Genomic DNA, 15,914 nt, shown 5'->3' on the forward strand with positions numbered 1-15,914 from the left:
TGTTTATTTTATTTATTTATTTATTTATTTATTTATTTATTTATTTATTTATTTATTTATTTTGAGAAAGAGTGTGAGTGCTTACATGTAAGCAGAGGAAGGGCAGAGAGAAAAAAAGAGAATCTTGAGAGGTTCCACACTCTCAAGTGTGGATCCCAACACGGGGCTTGATCTCACGAACCATGATATCACAACCTGAGCTGAAACCAAGAGTTGGAATGCTTAACTGACTGAGCTACCCAGGTACCCCTCAATATTGCTGTTTTTCTACTTTATTTTTCAGTGGTGGGAGCACCATAACAGCTGTTGGGAAAAACCTGAATTCAGTTAGTGTCCTAAGGATGGTAATAAGTGTACATGAAACAAGAAGGAACTTTACAGTGGTAAGTCCTTTGAGTGATGGTTGTACTTAAAGCTGTGCATCTCTACCTTTACCACTGGTTTTCAGTGTGCAGAGGACATTTGGGTTTTGCTTCTGATTGCTAGTTCCCTTCCTTGCAGCACAGGTCAAATAGTATATTTTATTCAACAACTAAAATTATCTTGTCTCAGCCTAACATTGTAAAATGCACATATACACACAAAATGCTTAGACACAAATGATGAGTACCAACTTGAGGCAGTGTTTTTAAAGATAGTACAGATGGAAACTACGTCATTCCCTGTCTTAGTTCAGGCTGCTATAATAAAAACCCCATAGACTGGGTGGCTTAAACAACAAACACTTATTTCTCGCAGTTCCAAAGGCTGGAAAACCCAAGATCAAGGTGTCTGGTAAAGGCACTGTTTCTGATTTGCAGAAGACCATCTTCTCATTGTATCCTCACATGGCAGAGAGTGAAAGAGGAAGCAAGCTCTCTGTGTCTCTTCTTATAAGGGCGCTAACTCCTTCATAAGAACTCCACTAATTACCTTCCCAAGGCCCCATCTCCAACTACAATCATGCTGAGGATTAGGATTACAACATGTGAATTTGGGAGGGGCATAAACAGTCCATAGAATTCCTCTATCTCCCCCTTTTTTTAATGCAGCAGAGGACATTACCCCTATTATCCCTTTTGTTGTAATCTTGCAGCAGCATCCTTGTCTAAGTGGCAGGCACACTATGTATGTTCTTACATCCCAGTGTAAGAACGGTGTTCTTACATCCCAGTGTAAGAACGGTGTTCTTACTGTTCTTCTTGTCCCTTTGTTAGCATGTTATCAAGTAATGAGAAGGACCATTAGACTGATGTCCTAGACTGTTTGTTGCTTGGTATTTCTCCACCTTCCCTCCTTTTATTTGCAAGGTCAGTCAAAATTTAACTGAATGCCTCCTTCAAAGTGACCTGTTTTGTGGTCTAACAATTTATATAGATCATATTAAAGTGGCAGTTTTCATTTAGACTTTAGGAAGGTTGAAGTTATTTACAAAGATTTCATATTTTTGTTGACATTTTTCTCTAATGTCAAATACCATAATCTAGTTGGACTTGTGCACTCAACTAAAAATGAAAGTTCTAAGTGCCCTCTCTCAAGCAGGGTCTTGATTGGGCAGGTGATAGATTAAATTATAGCACTTTCTTTTCTATTCACCATCCAATATTTCTTGAAGACTAAGGCCACAGTGTTCTTTAATTACAAAAACCAATTTGGGGCTAAAAATGTCAAGCCAAATCACCAAACAATAGGGTCACCTCCAATGAGATTTTTCTTGACCTTCTCAATCAGCCACATTGCATCACCTCTAAAGAGTATTATTAGATTTTTATCATATTCCTGAGAGATTGTACTCCAGGGAGTCACCGTATGAAGTAGAGAGCTTTAAAACCAATCCCCACACATGGCCACAAACAAAGTTAGAATACCACTGCTATTAATTTAAGGAACATCACTTCTTCACAGCCAAACAGAACAATTTTTCATTAACCAAGTAAGAATACCCTTTTTTGGTATTGGCATGGGACTCTTTAGAAATCTGAGAAATGATTAGCAATATCTAATTTATGGTGAGCCTAGGTTATTAAAATAATGGCTAAATTTCCTCCTCCCTCACCAGCATTATGATGACATGTAGAACACCTTTTGGCTTTATTCATTCATTTGTAATCAACTTTTTAATTTATTTAAAAATCTCTTAGGTGTGAGACATAAGAGTTCCATAACCCAAGGAAGATTCAAATAATGGTAGGAGATAAAAATCTTATCTCTACATATCTGAAAATATAAACTTCTATTGTTTTAGCCACAAACATATTAGCACAATAGAGCTCTGCATTAGAATTGGACAAGAATGAAGAATTCTACTTGACTGTTGTTTATTGAGAACTACTTCATAAAGAAATGTGTGTTCTTCTGTGTTCCTTGGTGCTTATAGAATTTGAAGCTGAGCATGATGAATTGAATCCATTTATTATTTAACAAATAAAAACTCTTGGCCAGGTCTGATTTCAGTATACTGATCTAGCCATGATAATTTTTAAGTTCAACACACTCTAATCTTTTAAAATAAAAATACTAACCACCTCCTTAACAAAATTAATATTAATACACATTATATCCCAGAAGCCAGCAGTTTACTATACAGTTTTCAAATTTCTTGTTGTTAATAGAGAATTATTGTACTGGCAGTAACACTGTTCATTTCCACTTTTCAAGATGATAGGAATAAATAGCTTTTGGCATTATAATATGAATTTGATATAAAACTAACATTTTATTTCTATATCTATGTATCTGTTTTCTTTATCTGCTTACAGCATACATTTTAAAATGTAGGATAATTTTTTTTCATTATTTTTAAAAGAAAATATCAAATACTAAATTTTGCTTGTGCTTTTTATGTATATCCTGAGTCCTTTTTCTATTGTGGGCATAAGTAATTGTTTTATCTCCAACTCTACTTGTCAAAGAAAAGGAAATCTAAGGATGTTGTTGCTTGTTTGTCTTTTCCTTGGGGAAAAAATACAACCATTTAACCTCAAATGTGCCACTTTGTGTTGCTGGTTTGGTCTAAGCACAATCAAGAGGAAACCACATTTTCCAAACTTCCATAAATCAGAATTCCAAAGGGGAAGATTTGAAATGAGAGATGAAAGCACATGAAATAATAATAGCAGAGACTTTGTAAAATAGTGTAGGAAAAAATCTACCAATATAGAATACATATAGAGAGAGAGCAAGAAGCCATATCGCATGGGAATTAAGTCAGTGAAGTTGAGCCAGTGACCTAGGACTTATGTTCCCACTTTGCCACTCAGAGTTGTGTGACCTCGTCTAATGACACTAGCTCAAAAGCTTAGTTTCTTCATCTTGTAAAATGTGGGTAATCATAGCACCTCTCATAGAACCGTGAAAATTAAATGAGACCTGCCTGTAAAGTATTTTGCATAGAACCTGACACTCAGAAATTGAGGCTTAAAACACATCAAACAGATGACCCGACTACATAGCTAATTATAATGTCAGCAGTATGGTGCTTGGTAGTTGACGACAACATACTCTATACCATGTAGTATCACACACTTTTAATTTCAATTCTTACTTCAGAAAACTGAGTCTCCTAGCAAGGGCTTTGCCCTGATTGTCATGGCTTATTTTAAAGGTCTGATGTGAATCAAGGACTTCTCACCACACAAAGTCCAGCTCTCACTGTCCCATAGCTGTTTCATAAATGAAGAGGCAGTCCCTTCAGGTGACTGTCTTGTCATCTTAAGGAAAATAAAAGTGACAGAGGGAGAGCCAGCTTCAGATCCATATAGCTTATTCAAGGCAAATGAAGTTCTGCATTCCTTTAAAGACGGTGTTATTTGGATAATATTGCATCTATCATACTTTCCGAAATGTGTTCTTTAACATTAGGAAGTTAAATGCAGATTTTTTTTTCAAAAATTACATATTTTCAATTGATTGTCTAAAACAATGAAATGTGGAAGTTGCTATTGATGTTGTTTGGCTGTATTCTGTCTACAGTGGATAATTGTGTCTTACTATAGGCATGTCACCATCGCTCTAATTCAGAGATAATCTGCTGTACAACTCCTTCACTGCAACAGCTGAATCTGCAACTCCCTCTGAAAACCAAAGCCTTTTTCATGTTAGATGGGATCCATTCCAAATACTTTGATCTCATTTATGTACATAATCCTGTGTTTAAGCCTTTTGAAAAGCCAGTGATGATCTCAATAGGCAATGAAAATGTACTGGAAATTAAGGTAAGAAATGCTTAAAGATATTCTCTTAAATCATCAACTTGAACTTAATTGACTTCATAGCTATATGAATAGAATTTTTGTACTAGGTCATTATCTTATACTACATCAGCAAATATCTAAACTCTGAAAAACAAATCTTTTTGGCATTAAGACTAAAAGGTAAGTGTAATCGTGGACTGCTTTTTAATGAAGCATTTAAAAATTGTTTCTTGTGTGTGTATTAAAAAGTAGCAAATGTGGGACACGATCTGTTAAATAGGCTGCCTGTAATGCATTATCTTGCTGATGTTATACATTTCCCTGAACACCTAAATGTGCTCATTATAATATAAAAGGTAAGAGCTATGAAAGTAAATGCATCACTTGTAGTTCTGTACTTCCTTAGAATACTGGGAATTTTGTATCTGGGTATGGTCCTCTCTAAACTGATTTCTAAATGAGCTGGATTTCCTCTACCTTAGGAATATATTAGCCTCCAAATGTAATTTAATTGGAGAATAACAGATCGTTTTTTCTAACCCAGCCTGTTGCAACAAAGAACACTAAAGCCCAGGGAGTTTAAGTGGTTTGACAGGTGATGGAACAGTAGCAAAACAAAGACTAGAGTACAGCCCTCTTACATCACTTCAATCATTTTTACTTCAAGTAGTAAGTAATAAAATGGGCAAAATGATCAAGACTATATCAATAGCCCCAGTCACATTAATCCTTCAACATATTGTTTTAGACATTCAGACTTTTTTTCCCTGAAAGATAGCCTGAATGCAAATATGAACAAACACAAAGTAATAGGATAGTTCTTGTTTACATGTAATGTAAGTTACTATAGATCATCTCACCCAAGTAATAATGTATTTCTACCAAAATTTTTCTGCTTTTTCAAAAAGATTTTATCCACAGCCAAATTCATGCACACGTTCATAGTCATGTAAGTTTACTAACCTTGAATTGTGTTTTATACAATAATTAAGCAAGCCCAGCATGAAATTAAATGGAAGCCTGCTTCAGTGAACAGCATGTTTACCACAGCAAAGTTCTTTCATCTGCTTCTTTAATTAGTTTTAGAGAAGGAGAAAGAGCTTTTATCACTTCTTTTTTTTTTCAATAAAACTAATCTAGTGTGACCTTTTGCTTTCAACAATTACTGTGTTTGCCATTTGAAAGATTCCATTTGGTTTTTCTTGATGAAAACAAAGGTTTATTTGCAAATGTTTTTACACCCAGATAAAGACTATTTTTCTGTTCCTGTATCTCTGATGGAAGGATTAGAGATAAATGGTTCTTTATCTGCCCTTCCAAGCATGGTCCTATATGGAAGAGAAAACTTATTTTTCTGTAAATTAAATACCCATTATTCAATGTCCTACAAAATTGTTGGACCTAGAAAAACATGATTTGACATCATCCTCAGCCTTTCAGTGCTATTCCCAACATGGCCCAAGGGATCTCCGCAAATAGACGCAAAACACTTTCTTTTTTTGCTTACTTACAGAATGATTCTTTTCTCTAACAAGTGTATAACATCTGTCATGTCACAGAGTGGTAGTCTGGGGAGAGAAGGGGTGGTTAGAAGGGATTATTTAGGTATCATCATTCTCAGTCTTCTTCCATACTCCATTTTCCTTATATATAAGAGGAAATCTAAGATGGAAGATTTGTGTGACAGCTGTTTAACCCTTTATCAGTTTCTCAAGTTAATCACATTATACCTCTGTCTCTCTTGGGACAGAAACAAAGGAAAGGAAAGCATGAGAAAAGAAAGAAAAGGCCCTTCTGGACATGCAGTAGACTGTTTTTATCAAAAGAAAGGATGGCATTTTATTTCATGTTGTGTTTGTCCAATTACCATTCAAAACATAAGTGTAAAGTAGATTCATATTCCATCAGTGAAAGCTATGGAGAGAATTATGTGTTTAGAGAGAGATTTGCTCCTTATTGCCAGGGAGAGTTCATGCTCCTCAAGCAGCCATACATACAAGAATTCCTTGCTAAAAAGAGATTGTGATAGTCTCCAGCCCTACTTGTGGGAACTGCCTCAATCAGCAGCTGGCCAAATGAGTACACCATGACCAAGAGGGTCAGCCAAGTGTGGATCAATAGAATGTAGGAGAGACCAAGGATCAATCACTCCTAAGAATGAACCAGAAATCCCATCGACGTGGGAAGTAGTTTAGGGCCAAGGTATCAAGTTAGCCAGGACCAGTTGTGGACAGTGGTCATCAAAAGTAGACCTGTCTCCTTTGGAATACATACCAGGGCACAACATTTATGTCAACAGTAACTCACAAATTTAGTGAAAGATTAGTTAATACATTACTTTGACATATATTATTTCATTTCAGAGTCACATAGACCTGTGAGGTTTAGAGGTCCAGTGACGATTATCCCCATTTATAGATAAGTAAACATAGGTTTAGAAGATTAGGTGATTTGTTGTGGGCCACCTAAGGAGCAAATAGCAGAACTAGGATTCACACTCAAGCCTCTTGATTTCAAATTTCGTCTTTCCACTAGATTACAATGCTTTTCACATCAACTTTCATTTAATGTATACCAACATACCTTTCATAATAGAGAAACTTTTCTATTATATGGTTTGTAGATATCTATACAGTTCCTAAGATGAAATAACCCTAGACTCTTCAAACAGAATTGATTTTTTACATATTTGTGAATAAATTCTATATTTTCCCTAATTATCTTATTATATGACTTTTTGTGCAAAAGTATATTTTCTGGAAAGTCGAGAAGCCCAGTATGTAATGCTGGAACAAAGTTTGTCTGACACTGACCTGAGGATTTATGTTATTTTGGAGCATATTGATATATATGGCCATAGGGATGCCTCAGAAGTCCAGTCTGGAGAAGCCAGCTAAAACAGGAAAAGGAGGACGGGAAGATTAGAGGTTTTACAGTGCCCCAACTAGCTAATGAAGAAACCATTTTAATTTTGGTTCGTGCAGCTTTCCCCAAATGACCAGGAACCTTCTTCTGCAAATGTCTGTTAACATCCTCTGGAACTCAGTTTTTAAGCCTCTATCAAGGTTCTTTGGCCTCGTCCCTAAGCTGAGGGACTCCTATCCTCTGGATGAAGGAGGGATGAAATCTCCCCCTTCCTACCCCTATTCCCCCAGTTCACTGATTTTCTCTTGCCAAGCTTCCTGGACCATTGCCTCTCGGGGCCCAGCCTGCCTCTCGGGCTCACTGCTTTAGCTGTCTTTCCCAGACTCAATCTTGTGGCCACCTGGATGTGTGAAATCTTGTAAGATCCCTCCTGCTACAATGCTATTTTTCAAATTTTACATACTGCTGCTCCCATCTGTTGTGTTCTGTAACCAGCTCAGACATGGATCCCGAGGCCTGAATCCTAGATGGAAACGCTGTGTCACACCTGGCCAGAGTTGAAGAGGAAAGGAATAAGGAACATCCTAATATAACACATTAGCAGTAATTACTTTTCACTTTAGAAATGTATTTATTTTAACATTACAGTGAAAAGAAAAACTTCTTGTTCATCTTTATATTCTCAGTAACTGGACATGTGTCTAACACACAGCAGATGATAGGTAGAATTTGTATCAAATGGAATTGATTTGCTTCATAACCTAGTCCCTTCTTGAACCTTAGTTCTCAATATGTAAAGCTAGAATGACAATAACACCTACCTCAGTGGGGCTGTCTTTACAAGATAAAATGAGATAATTATAATTCTAAATTGTTCTATGTGTATAGGGAATTAAAAACCAGAAAGTTTTTTCCTGTGCTGCTTTATTTAAAAGAATATATTACCATTTTAATGACTGAAGACCTGGGCCAAATTTATAAATGTGTTCTTTTATTTCATAATAGTTAATATTAAATAATAAAAAGCAAATAATAAAAGTTCTAAACATATGCATTTTTCCCATAACTCCATAAAGCTGTGTTTATTTTAAATGACAAAAAGTACCCTATACCTTTTTTTTTTCTGACTTGGGCCCATCTGCATATAGTAGTGGGCTGCCAGTATCACTTTTCTTGGATTATAGACTTTTAAAACAATTACACATACAAAGCTGATAATAATTACTTGTATGTCACTATTTATTGTATGTTCCTTACTAGGCACAAATGAAAAGGGGTTCAGTGTTTAGCTGAATGGTCTGTTTTTGTTTTAGAGAAACCTTTATGCAACATCCAAGGAGAGCCTGTGCCTAAAAGGAGCATTTGGAGTTCAAATGTAGTGTGTTCATCCCTTCCCCCAGCCTTCATTATTATCTAAGCAAGCAAGACACATTTTAGTCATTCCCTCATAAATCAAGCCCTTCAGCTCTTTAATCTCTTTTCTTTGTCATTCCCTGAATTCCCTCCAATATGTGAGTGAGTACCTTACCCCTCCTCAGACCTAACCAACAAGTTGTCATTTGAAGCCCCAAAGTGACCTGTTAGATTTATGTGCTTTTATGTTGAATTGCCCTGTGTGGCTGACCTGGTTCAATGGCATACACACACTGCCTCTAGAAATATCTAGAAAATAGAAGCATACAGTTTGTCTCTATCCCATTTTATCTTAGAATCCAGATTTATGTTAGAAAAAAAGTATTTCCTTCCATCTTCTTTTCCCAGAATGATTTCTGACCTACCAATCTATTGAGATCCATGTAAGACAGTGTACATAAAAGCAGTTTGCCAAGTATTAAAGATCACATAAAACAAAGTAGCAGCACTGTAGTTATTACTGGCTGCTGTTTGTCCATGTTTTGATATATCTCCTTTTTCACTTTTTAATAAATAACTGCACTTATTAAGTCTTGATATGAGAAGTTGTACCTATGTTTTCACTTCTTTTCCAAGGCTAACAATTGGTTTCTTCAACAAAATGTTGGTATTTTTTAAATGCTTTCAGTCAACTAAATATGTCAAGTTTCATATTTTTTTTTAAATCCCCATGTAACTATAATTGGTCAGAATAATGTAATCATGCTCTCAAATCATAATGAGGGTCATACGGCATCTCATGGGACATTCTGTAAAAACGAATTTATTTATGTATAAGATTCAGCTGTGAAGAAAGGATGAAAAGGATGAAAACTCAAACACAAAAGGAATATATTAACATAGATCAATTAAATCAGAATCTCTGGAGATGGGACCCAGGCATCAGTTATTTTGTAAAGCTCTCAATGTGATTCTAAAAGTGAAGCCAAGGTTCAGTGTCACTCCATGAGGCAGTGTTAGCACAACTGAATCTCTAAATTACCTCCTTTATGCCAACCATTGATACCCACTATACTTTAATAAGGTAAATTTGGTTGGAAAGGTGTGAAATAAGAATCTCTCCTTTGCTCTAAAATCCAATTTGATGGGAAAGCTGTAGGGGCTCAGTTCCTAGGGCATGTGACTCTTGATCTCGGGGTTGTAAGTTTGAGGCCCACATTGGGTGTAGAGATTACTTAAAAATAAAGTCTTAAAAAACAAAACAAAACAAAAAGACTATAATGCTTTGAACCCTAATTAGTGCCCCAAAATGGTCATGCTTTCTTGCAACTATCCAATTCCCATGGAAAGGAATATCATAAAATTATGTGCCTTGGCAAACAACATGGCCTGTGTTTGCAGTATATTTATGTTCTTGCACAATTGTTAGCATTCCTACCAAACTGTGAAGTGTTAACCACCTCCTTTTTTCTCTTTCAGGGAAATGATATTGACCCTGAAGCAGTTAAAGGTGAAGTGTTAAAAGTTGGAAATAAGAGCTGTGAGACTATATACTCAGATTCTGAAGCTGTTTTATGCAAGGTCCCCAATGACCTGCTGAAATTGAACAACGAGCTAAATATAGAGGTGGGATTCCTGCATTCCTCTCATGATGTAAATAAAAATGCCAGTATAATTATGTCACTTGCATGCTTAAAAGAAATCATTAAAGCTCATTTGTGTGTTGGCTTTAGCTCATCAGCTCAGCCTTGATTCTTAGTTGTTATTTTAGAATTAGTGAGTTTTTGTTGCACTGTTTCCTTCCAAGCCTTCAGTGGGTTTCCCTCCAAGCCTTCATCTCAAAAGTCCTGTCTAGGGGCGCCTGGGTGGCCCAGTCAGTTAAGCATCTAACTTCGGCTCAGATCATGATCTCACGATCTGTGAGTTCGAGCCCCACATCGGGCTCTGTGCTGACAGCTCAGAGCCTGGAGCCTACTTCAGATTCTGTGTCTCCCTCTCTCTGACCCTCCCCCGTTCATGTTCTGTCTCTGTCTCAAAAATAAATAAACTTTATTTAAAAAAAAAAAAAAGTCCTGCCTAGCCATAGTCCCTCTCCATCATGCCCCACTTTTGCCAAAATTTATTGTAACTCTCAGGAAGAATAAGAGCACATCCAAGAGTGCCCTACCCCCACTTCTTAGCACCAGGAAGCAAGAGCCAACATCTGTCTGTTCTCCACAGTGATCTCAAATGCATGGACAAAGTAAAATAGGAAATAAACTAACTTCTTTCATGTTGCACCATGCAACTCACACATTTAAAGTGTACAGTTCAGTGGTTTGGGGTGTATTACATTAATTTTTAAAATTGTGGCCACATGCATGTATCATTTTAACTATTGTTTAGTGTGCAACTCAGTGGCATTAATTACATTCACAACATTGTGCAACCATCACCACTGTCTAATTCCAAAACTTTTCCGTCACCCCAAACAGAAACCCTAGAACCATTAAACGGTACCATCACACTCCCTCCTTTTCCCCAGCCCTGGTAACCTCTAATCTATTTTCTGTCTTTATGAATTTGTCTATTCTAGATATTTCATTTATAAGTGGAATCATACAGTATTTGGTCTTTTGTGGCTGGTTTATTTTATTTAGCATGTTTTCACAATTCATCCATGTTGTAGTATGTGTCAGAACGTCATTACTCTTTAAGGCTGAATATTCCATTGTATAAATATATCACATTTTGTTTATCCAAGAATCAATGATTTTTAAAGCGTTCCTGAAGTCTTCTAAAAAGTTATGAAATGGTCAGAGAGAAAGTTATAAAATGGGAAAGTACAAAAAAAATTAGAAAATTTAAAGCTGAATCATGATATCAGAGTTTGAAATTAAAAAGGACCATAAATCCTAAAAATCATACCATGTTAGAGCCAGAAGGATCCTCAAAGGTTTCTTCAGGGTATCAAAACTGAAATAAAAATTTATACAACTTTATTATTCCATATGATTATTTATGTCTTAAGAAGAGTCTTCTCTGCCCTCTACCCAACCCATCAGGACAGAATCAGTGTTCTGTTGTCTCTGTTTCTTACTGTTTATTCATATTTCCAGGGTATATTTCACATTATATTATCACTTACCTATGTATTTGTTTCCCTTTCTGGAATTCAGTTCCTCAAGATCAAACTCTTTCTTTCTTTATTTTTTTATCCTTAATATCTAGTTATAAGTGTAAACAGCTAAGCATCATATAAGTACTTTAGGAATCAGTAGCCCCTAATTATTTGAACAGAATTATTATCTAAAACAGAATTGAGGAATATCTTATTGCTCTGAAGGTAATTATGCCACTCGTAGAACACTAATAACCAGGTGGTGCTTTGGGTCCAAGGAGACTGTGAGTCAACCTGTGTAGTATATTTTGTATTTATCATTACTAAATTCTGACTTTTCTGTATTTGTCATTTTTAGTGGAAGCAAGCAGTTTCTTCAACCATCCTTGGAAAAGTAATAGTTCAACCAGATCAGAATTTCACAGGATTGATTGTTGGTGTTATCTCAATATCAATAATACTCTTACTATTACTTGGGGTTTTCCTGTGGCTGAAAAAGAGAAAGCAAATTAAAGGTGCATTTTTGTTGTTATTACTATTTTCTTTAAGAGGTTACCTGAAGTATACAGTCATTACAGTTTAAAATTGCCGTAGATTCATGTGTGTTGTCTTATGTGCAATCCACAAAACCCATGAGTTCTGGTCACTGGGTCAAGGTCTACTGAGACCCATGATAGCCAAATCTTTAACAAGCTCTTTCTCTCTCTCTGTTTTAAGATCTGGGCAGTGAATTAGTTCGCTATGATGCAAGAGTACACACTCCTCATTTGGATAGGCTTGTAAGTGCCCGAAGTGTAAGCCCAACTACAGAAATGGTTTCAAATGAATCTGTAGACTACCGAGCTACTTTTCCAGAAGGTATATTTCAGTTTATCATTCTAAGAAATACCTATACGTATACCTCAGTGGGTTATGGCATTGTTGTTTATTTTTGCTTTTCCCTTTATATTTTTATTAAAAAAAAAAAAAAAAGAAGCATTTACATCTTCTTTGGCCAGAGAATTAAGTTTAATTTGACATAGAATTATATGACTCTTATTTTTAAATGGACTCACTTATATATTACATTAGAGTTTGAGTCTTTAAACTTTCTTCTCACAAAAAGGTTAATTTTAAAATCATTTGAGCAAAGGTAAGTTCTTTATCAGAGTTCAATGAGAAGAAATTGTGAAGCTTTCTTTAACAACCCAGGAAGAGTTAAGATACAAACTTTTGTTTATGTAAGTGGGCACCGATGTATTTTTTTACCTCTTAATCCTCAAACATTTAAATTATACCTCTCATATTCCTTTAAAGATTCCTTTAAAGGATTCTCAGTGAGCTATTAGTACACAGCCTTTTACCCACCAGCATTCCAGGACTTGGATATATTCTGGGTCTTATCCAATAAAAACCTGCAATTATGCTATTTAAAAAGGAGTGGTTAACACCATCTGCTTTGCAAAACACTAGACCTAATAATGGTAAGGTTAACCGGAGAATTTCACATTGTCTTATTTAAAATCTCCTGGTAAAAGCAAAATGTCTGTATTGTATCTGCCTCATTATCTTTAGAAGTTACAGGACGTGAGTCAAGTACAGCACTTCCCTGGTTGAATATTTACCATTGGACAAATAAAATGAGTCACAGATGATTGAGGATACTGGAAAACTAGAAATTGCTCATCAAAACAAGTACAAGAGCACTGAGACACTTAACATTTTAACTTTTTTAACACTCATTGCCTCTTATTTTTTGAAGCTTATATTAATTCTGTAGAGATACATACAAATATTCTTTGCCTACATGACTCCATTTGCCTTTGAAAATCCATGCCCTTAACAACATGAACAAATAAAACCCAGTTTATATCTTTGAAATTTATATCTATTAGTATTTTATATTCATACTTAATAGCTCTAATCTGAGATCATTAAAATTCACAAGTAATTTAAAAAAAACGTATTTAATCTTCCTTCAGCCTCTTTCATCATTACCAAAAGGCTTGTCTTTCATCCTCTTTCTAAAATTGAACCTGAACCTTCAAGATGTGAAAAAGTAAAATAGACAAAAGAAGTTCATCCAGAAGGAAGAATGAGGAAATGCACAGCCAGCACCTAATGAATAGGCAGCTACACAGCTTTTCTATATATATCTAGTGGAGACAGCCTTTTCATGCAGACCTAGAGTTCTCGGTGGCATTACAGCAGAATCACACATTGATGGTTTAAATTGGTTTTCGAACAATTTCTATTGCTCAAAAACCAGAGGTTTTCTATACCAGAGGACTTTTTTCCTGTATCTTACCAAGGATTTCCCTCAGTCTCTGCACCCTTGAGAATTTAGAACTCTGATCTCCAGATGCAAAGGTTTAAGAAGTGAAGGTGAAGGAACTGAGCTCAGAGAGGCTTGTTTGCATTACCCCTTGGGGAAGTTTTGGAGAAGCCGACTCTAGGATTAAAGAAACCAGGCACCCAAGTAGGCTCCCTTCTTCCCTCACCCATCCAACATTCCAGGTACTCACCTGATGTTCTGCATCCTTTCTTTAAGGCTGCATCTGTCTTATTTCCAGCCAGTCACTATAGCTATAGGTGGCCCCCAAAGCTTTTGTAGAACCACTATGGAGATTTACTGTTTTAGCCAAATTGATAACCTAACTGCATTATGGAAAATACTACAAATGCTTAAACAGGGTTAGGAATAGTCAGAGTACCATCAACTTTCTTTTTATGCCCCTCTCTCAAGTTCTAATTTTCCTGGTCATTTGCAAACAAGCTATATTATATTTTAGTGCCAACAGGGACCCTCCCAAGCCCTCTCCCATCTCCCCATGTTATATGCTAATATATTTCAGTGCCCTGCCTAGTTTATCTTCACATCAGTTGTAGATATGATGCCCTCTCCTTGACAGGCTTGAATTCCCAGTGGAAAGGGCAAAGTAACTAACTGGTGGCTTCTCTGCCCTGTTTCTCATTAAGAAATTATATTCTCAGCCCTACAAGATTCTCAGTGAGCTGTTAGTACACAGCTCTTATTTAAAAAAAGCTTCACCTTACAGTGGGGGACCTTGTCTGAGACTCTTACAGAGCTTTGGTTATAAAGATCAACAAAGAAGGAATGCTGATTCCTTTCCAAGTGCCCTCAACTAAGCAGTGGGGATGGCATACTAACCCGTTTCTAGCCTTCTGTGAAGAGCAATCACATTAAATCTGCTGCCATCACCACATAGGAGAGAATTTGCCACTAATGTGAAAAGACTTCAATTCCAAAAATTTGAGTATTATATATTTCTAATCATACGTATACGTATATATAAAATGTCACCATACTATATTTTCCCTTGGCCAGGAATCCATATAGGTTTAGCAATACTAATTAATCCCATTAATAAACACTAGTCTGTCAAAGGCAAACTACTTTTGCTGCTTCCCAATCTTAAGAATATACCATATTATGGGGCACCTGGATGGTTGCGTTGGTTAAGTGTCCAACTTCGGTTCAGGTCATGATCTCGCGGTTCTTGAGTTCGAGCCCTGCTTCAGGCTCTGTGCTGACAACTCAGAGCCTGGAGCCTGCTTCAGATTCTGTGTCTCCCTCTCTCTCTCTGCTCCTTGCCCGCTCATGCTCTCTCTGTCAAGAATAAACATTAAAAAAAATAATAATAATATATATATATAAATATAACAAATCAAAAATTAACCTCAAGCATGGCTTGTTGCTATATATAAGAAGAGGAAATGAAGAGGGTAAACAAGGTTTCAAAGTTAATGTCTAGTTTATTTAAACGAAAATTTATAAACATTGTTTTATAACTCTTGTATATATAAGCCAGTATCTTTTCCCACCTTATCATTTTTATTAAATCAGTTCCTTTGTCAAGGCTCTTTCTAGCCTCATTCAACAACTAAACTACCATTCCTTAAATTATAAAATTCAGAATTCATTATTGATTGAATTTGCTGCCCTTGTTGTAGTCTCCACTAAGTGAGGTTTTGCTATTGTTTTCTAGTAATTTTGCTTTGTCTTGCAGACCAGTTTCCTAACTCATCTCAGAATGGATCGTGCAGACAAGTACAGTATCCTCTGACGGACCTGTCCCCCATGCTTAATAGTGGGGACTCTGATATATCCAGTCCATTACTGCAAAATACTGTCCACATTGACCTCAGTGCTCTAAATCCAGAGCTGGTCCAGGCAGTCCAGCACGTAGTGATTGGGCCAAGTAGCCTGATTGTGCATTTCAATGAAGTCATAGGAAGAGGTAAGTATTTCCACTCAGCTCTTTGTTAAATACAGTTTTCCAGTAAGCATTTTATCTTCTCCCTTTGCAGATTAGAAGCTTAGACAATGGTGAAAGCAACTGAAAGAGCAGTGATAACAAGTACACTTGATTTCCGTTCTGCAGAAATACAGCCCTACAAATCATATCCAAGGGGATTTGCCC

At 36.2% G+C, this 15,914-nt stretch overlaps 1 protein-coding gene across 1 annotated transcript in view; it reads left to right on the plus strand.

The window, feature by feature from the left end:
• The window catches only part of MET (MET proto-oncogene, receptor tyrosine kinase), a 112,105-nt gene that overhangs the window by 75,120 nt on the left and 21,071 nt on the right, over positions 1-15,914 (plus strand). The window contains exons 10-15 of the mRNA XM_042922737.1: positions 284-383; positions 3,975-4,193; positions 9,870-10,016; positions 11,849-12,005; positions 12,208-12,348; positions 15,501-15,731. Of these exons, the coding sequence (XP_042778671.1) occupies positions 284-383; positions 3,975-4,193; positions 9,870-10,016; positions 11,849-12,005; positions 12,208-12,348; positions 15,501-15,731 (995 nt within the window). The remainder of the gene's footprint in view (positions 1-283; positions 384-3,974; positions 4,194-9,869; positions 10,017-11,848; positions 12,006-12,207; positions 12,349-15,500; positions 15,732-15,914) is intronic.

The sequence above is a fragment of the Panthera leo genome, chromosome A2 (assembly GCF_018350215.1).
Source record: "Panthera leo isolate Ple1 chromosome A2, P.leo_Ple1_pat1.1, whole genome shotgun sequence".
Taxonomy (NCBI): Eukaryota; Metazoa; Chordata; class Mammalia; order Carnivora; family Felidae; genus Panthera; species Panthera leo.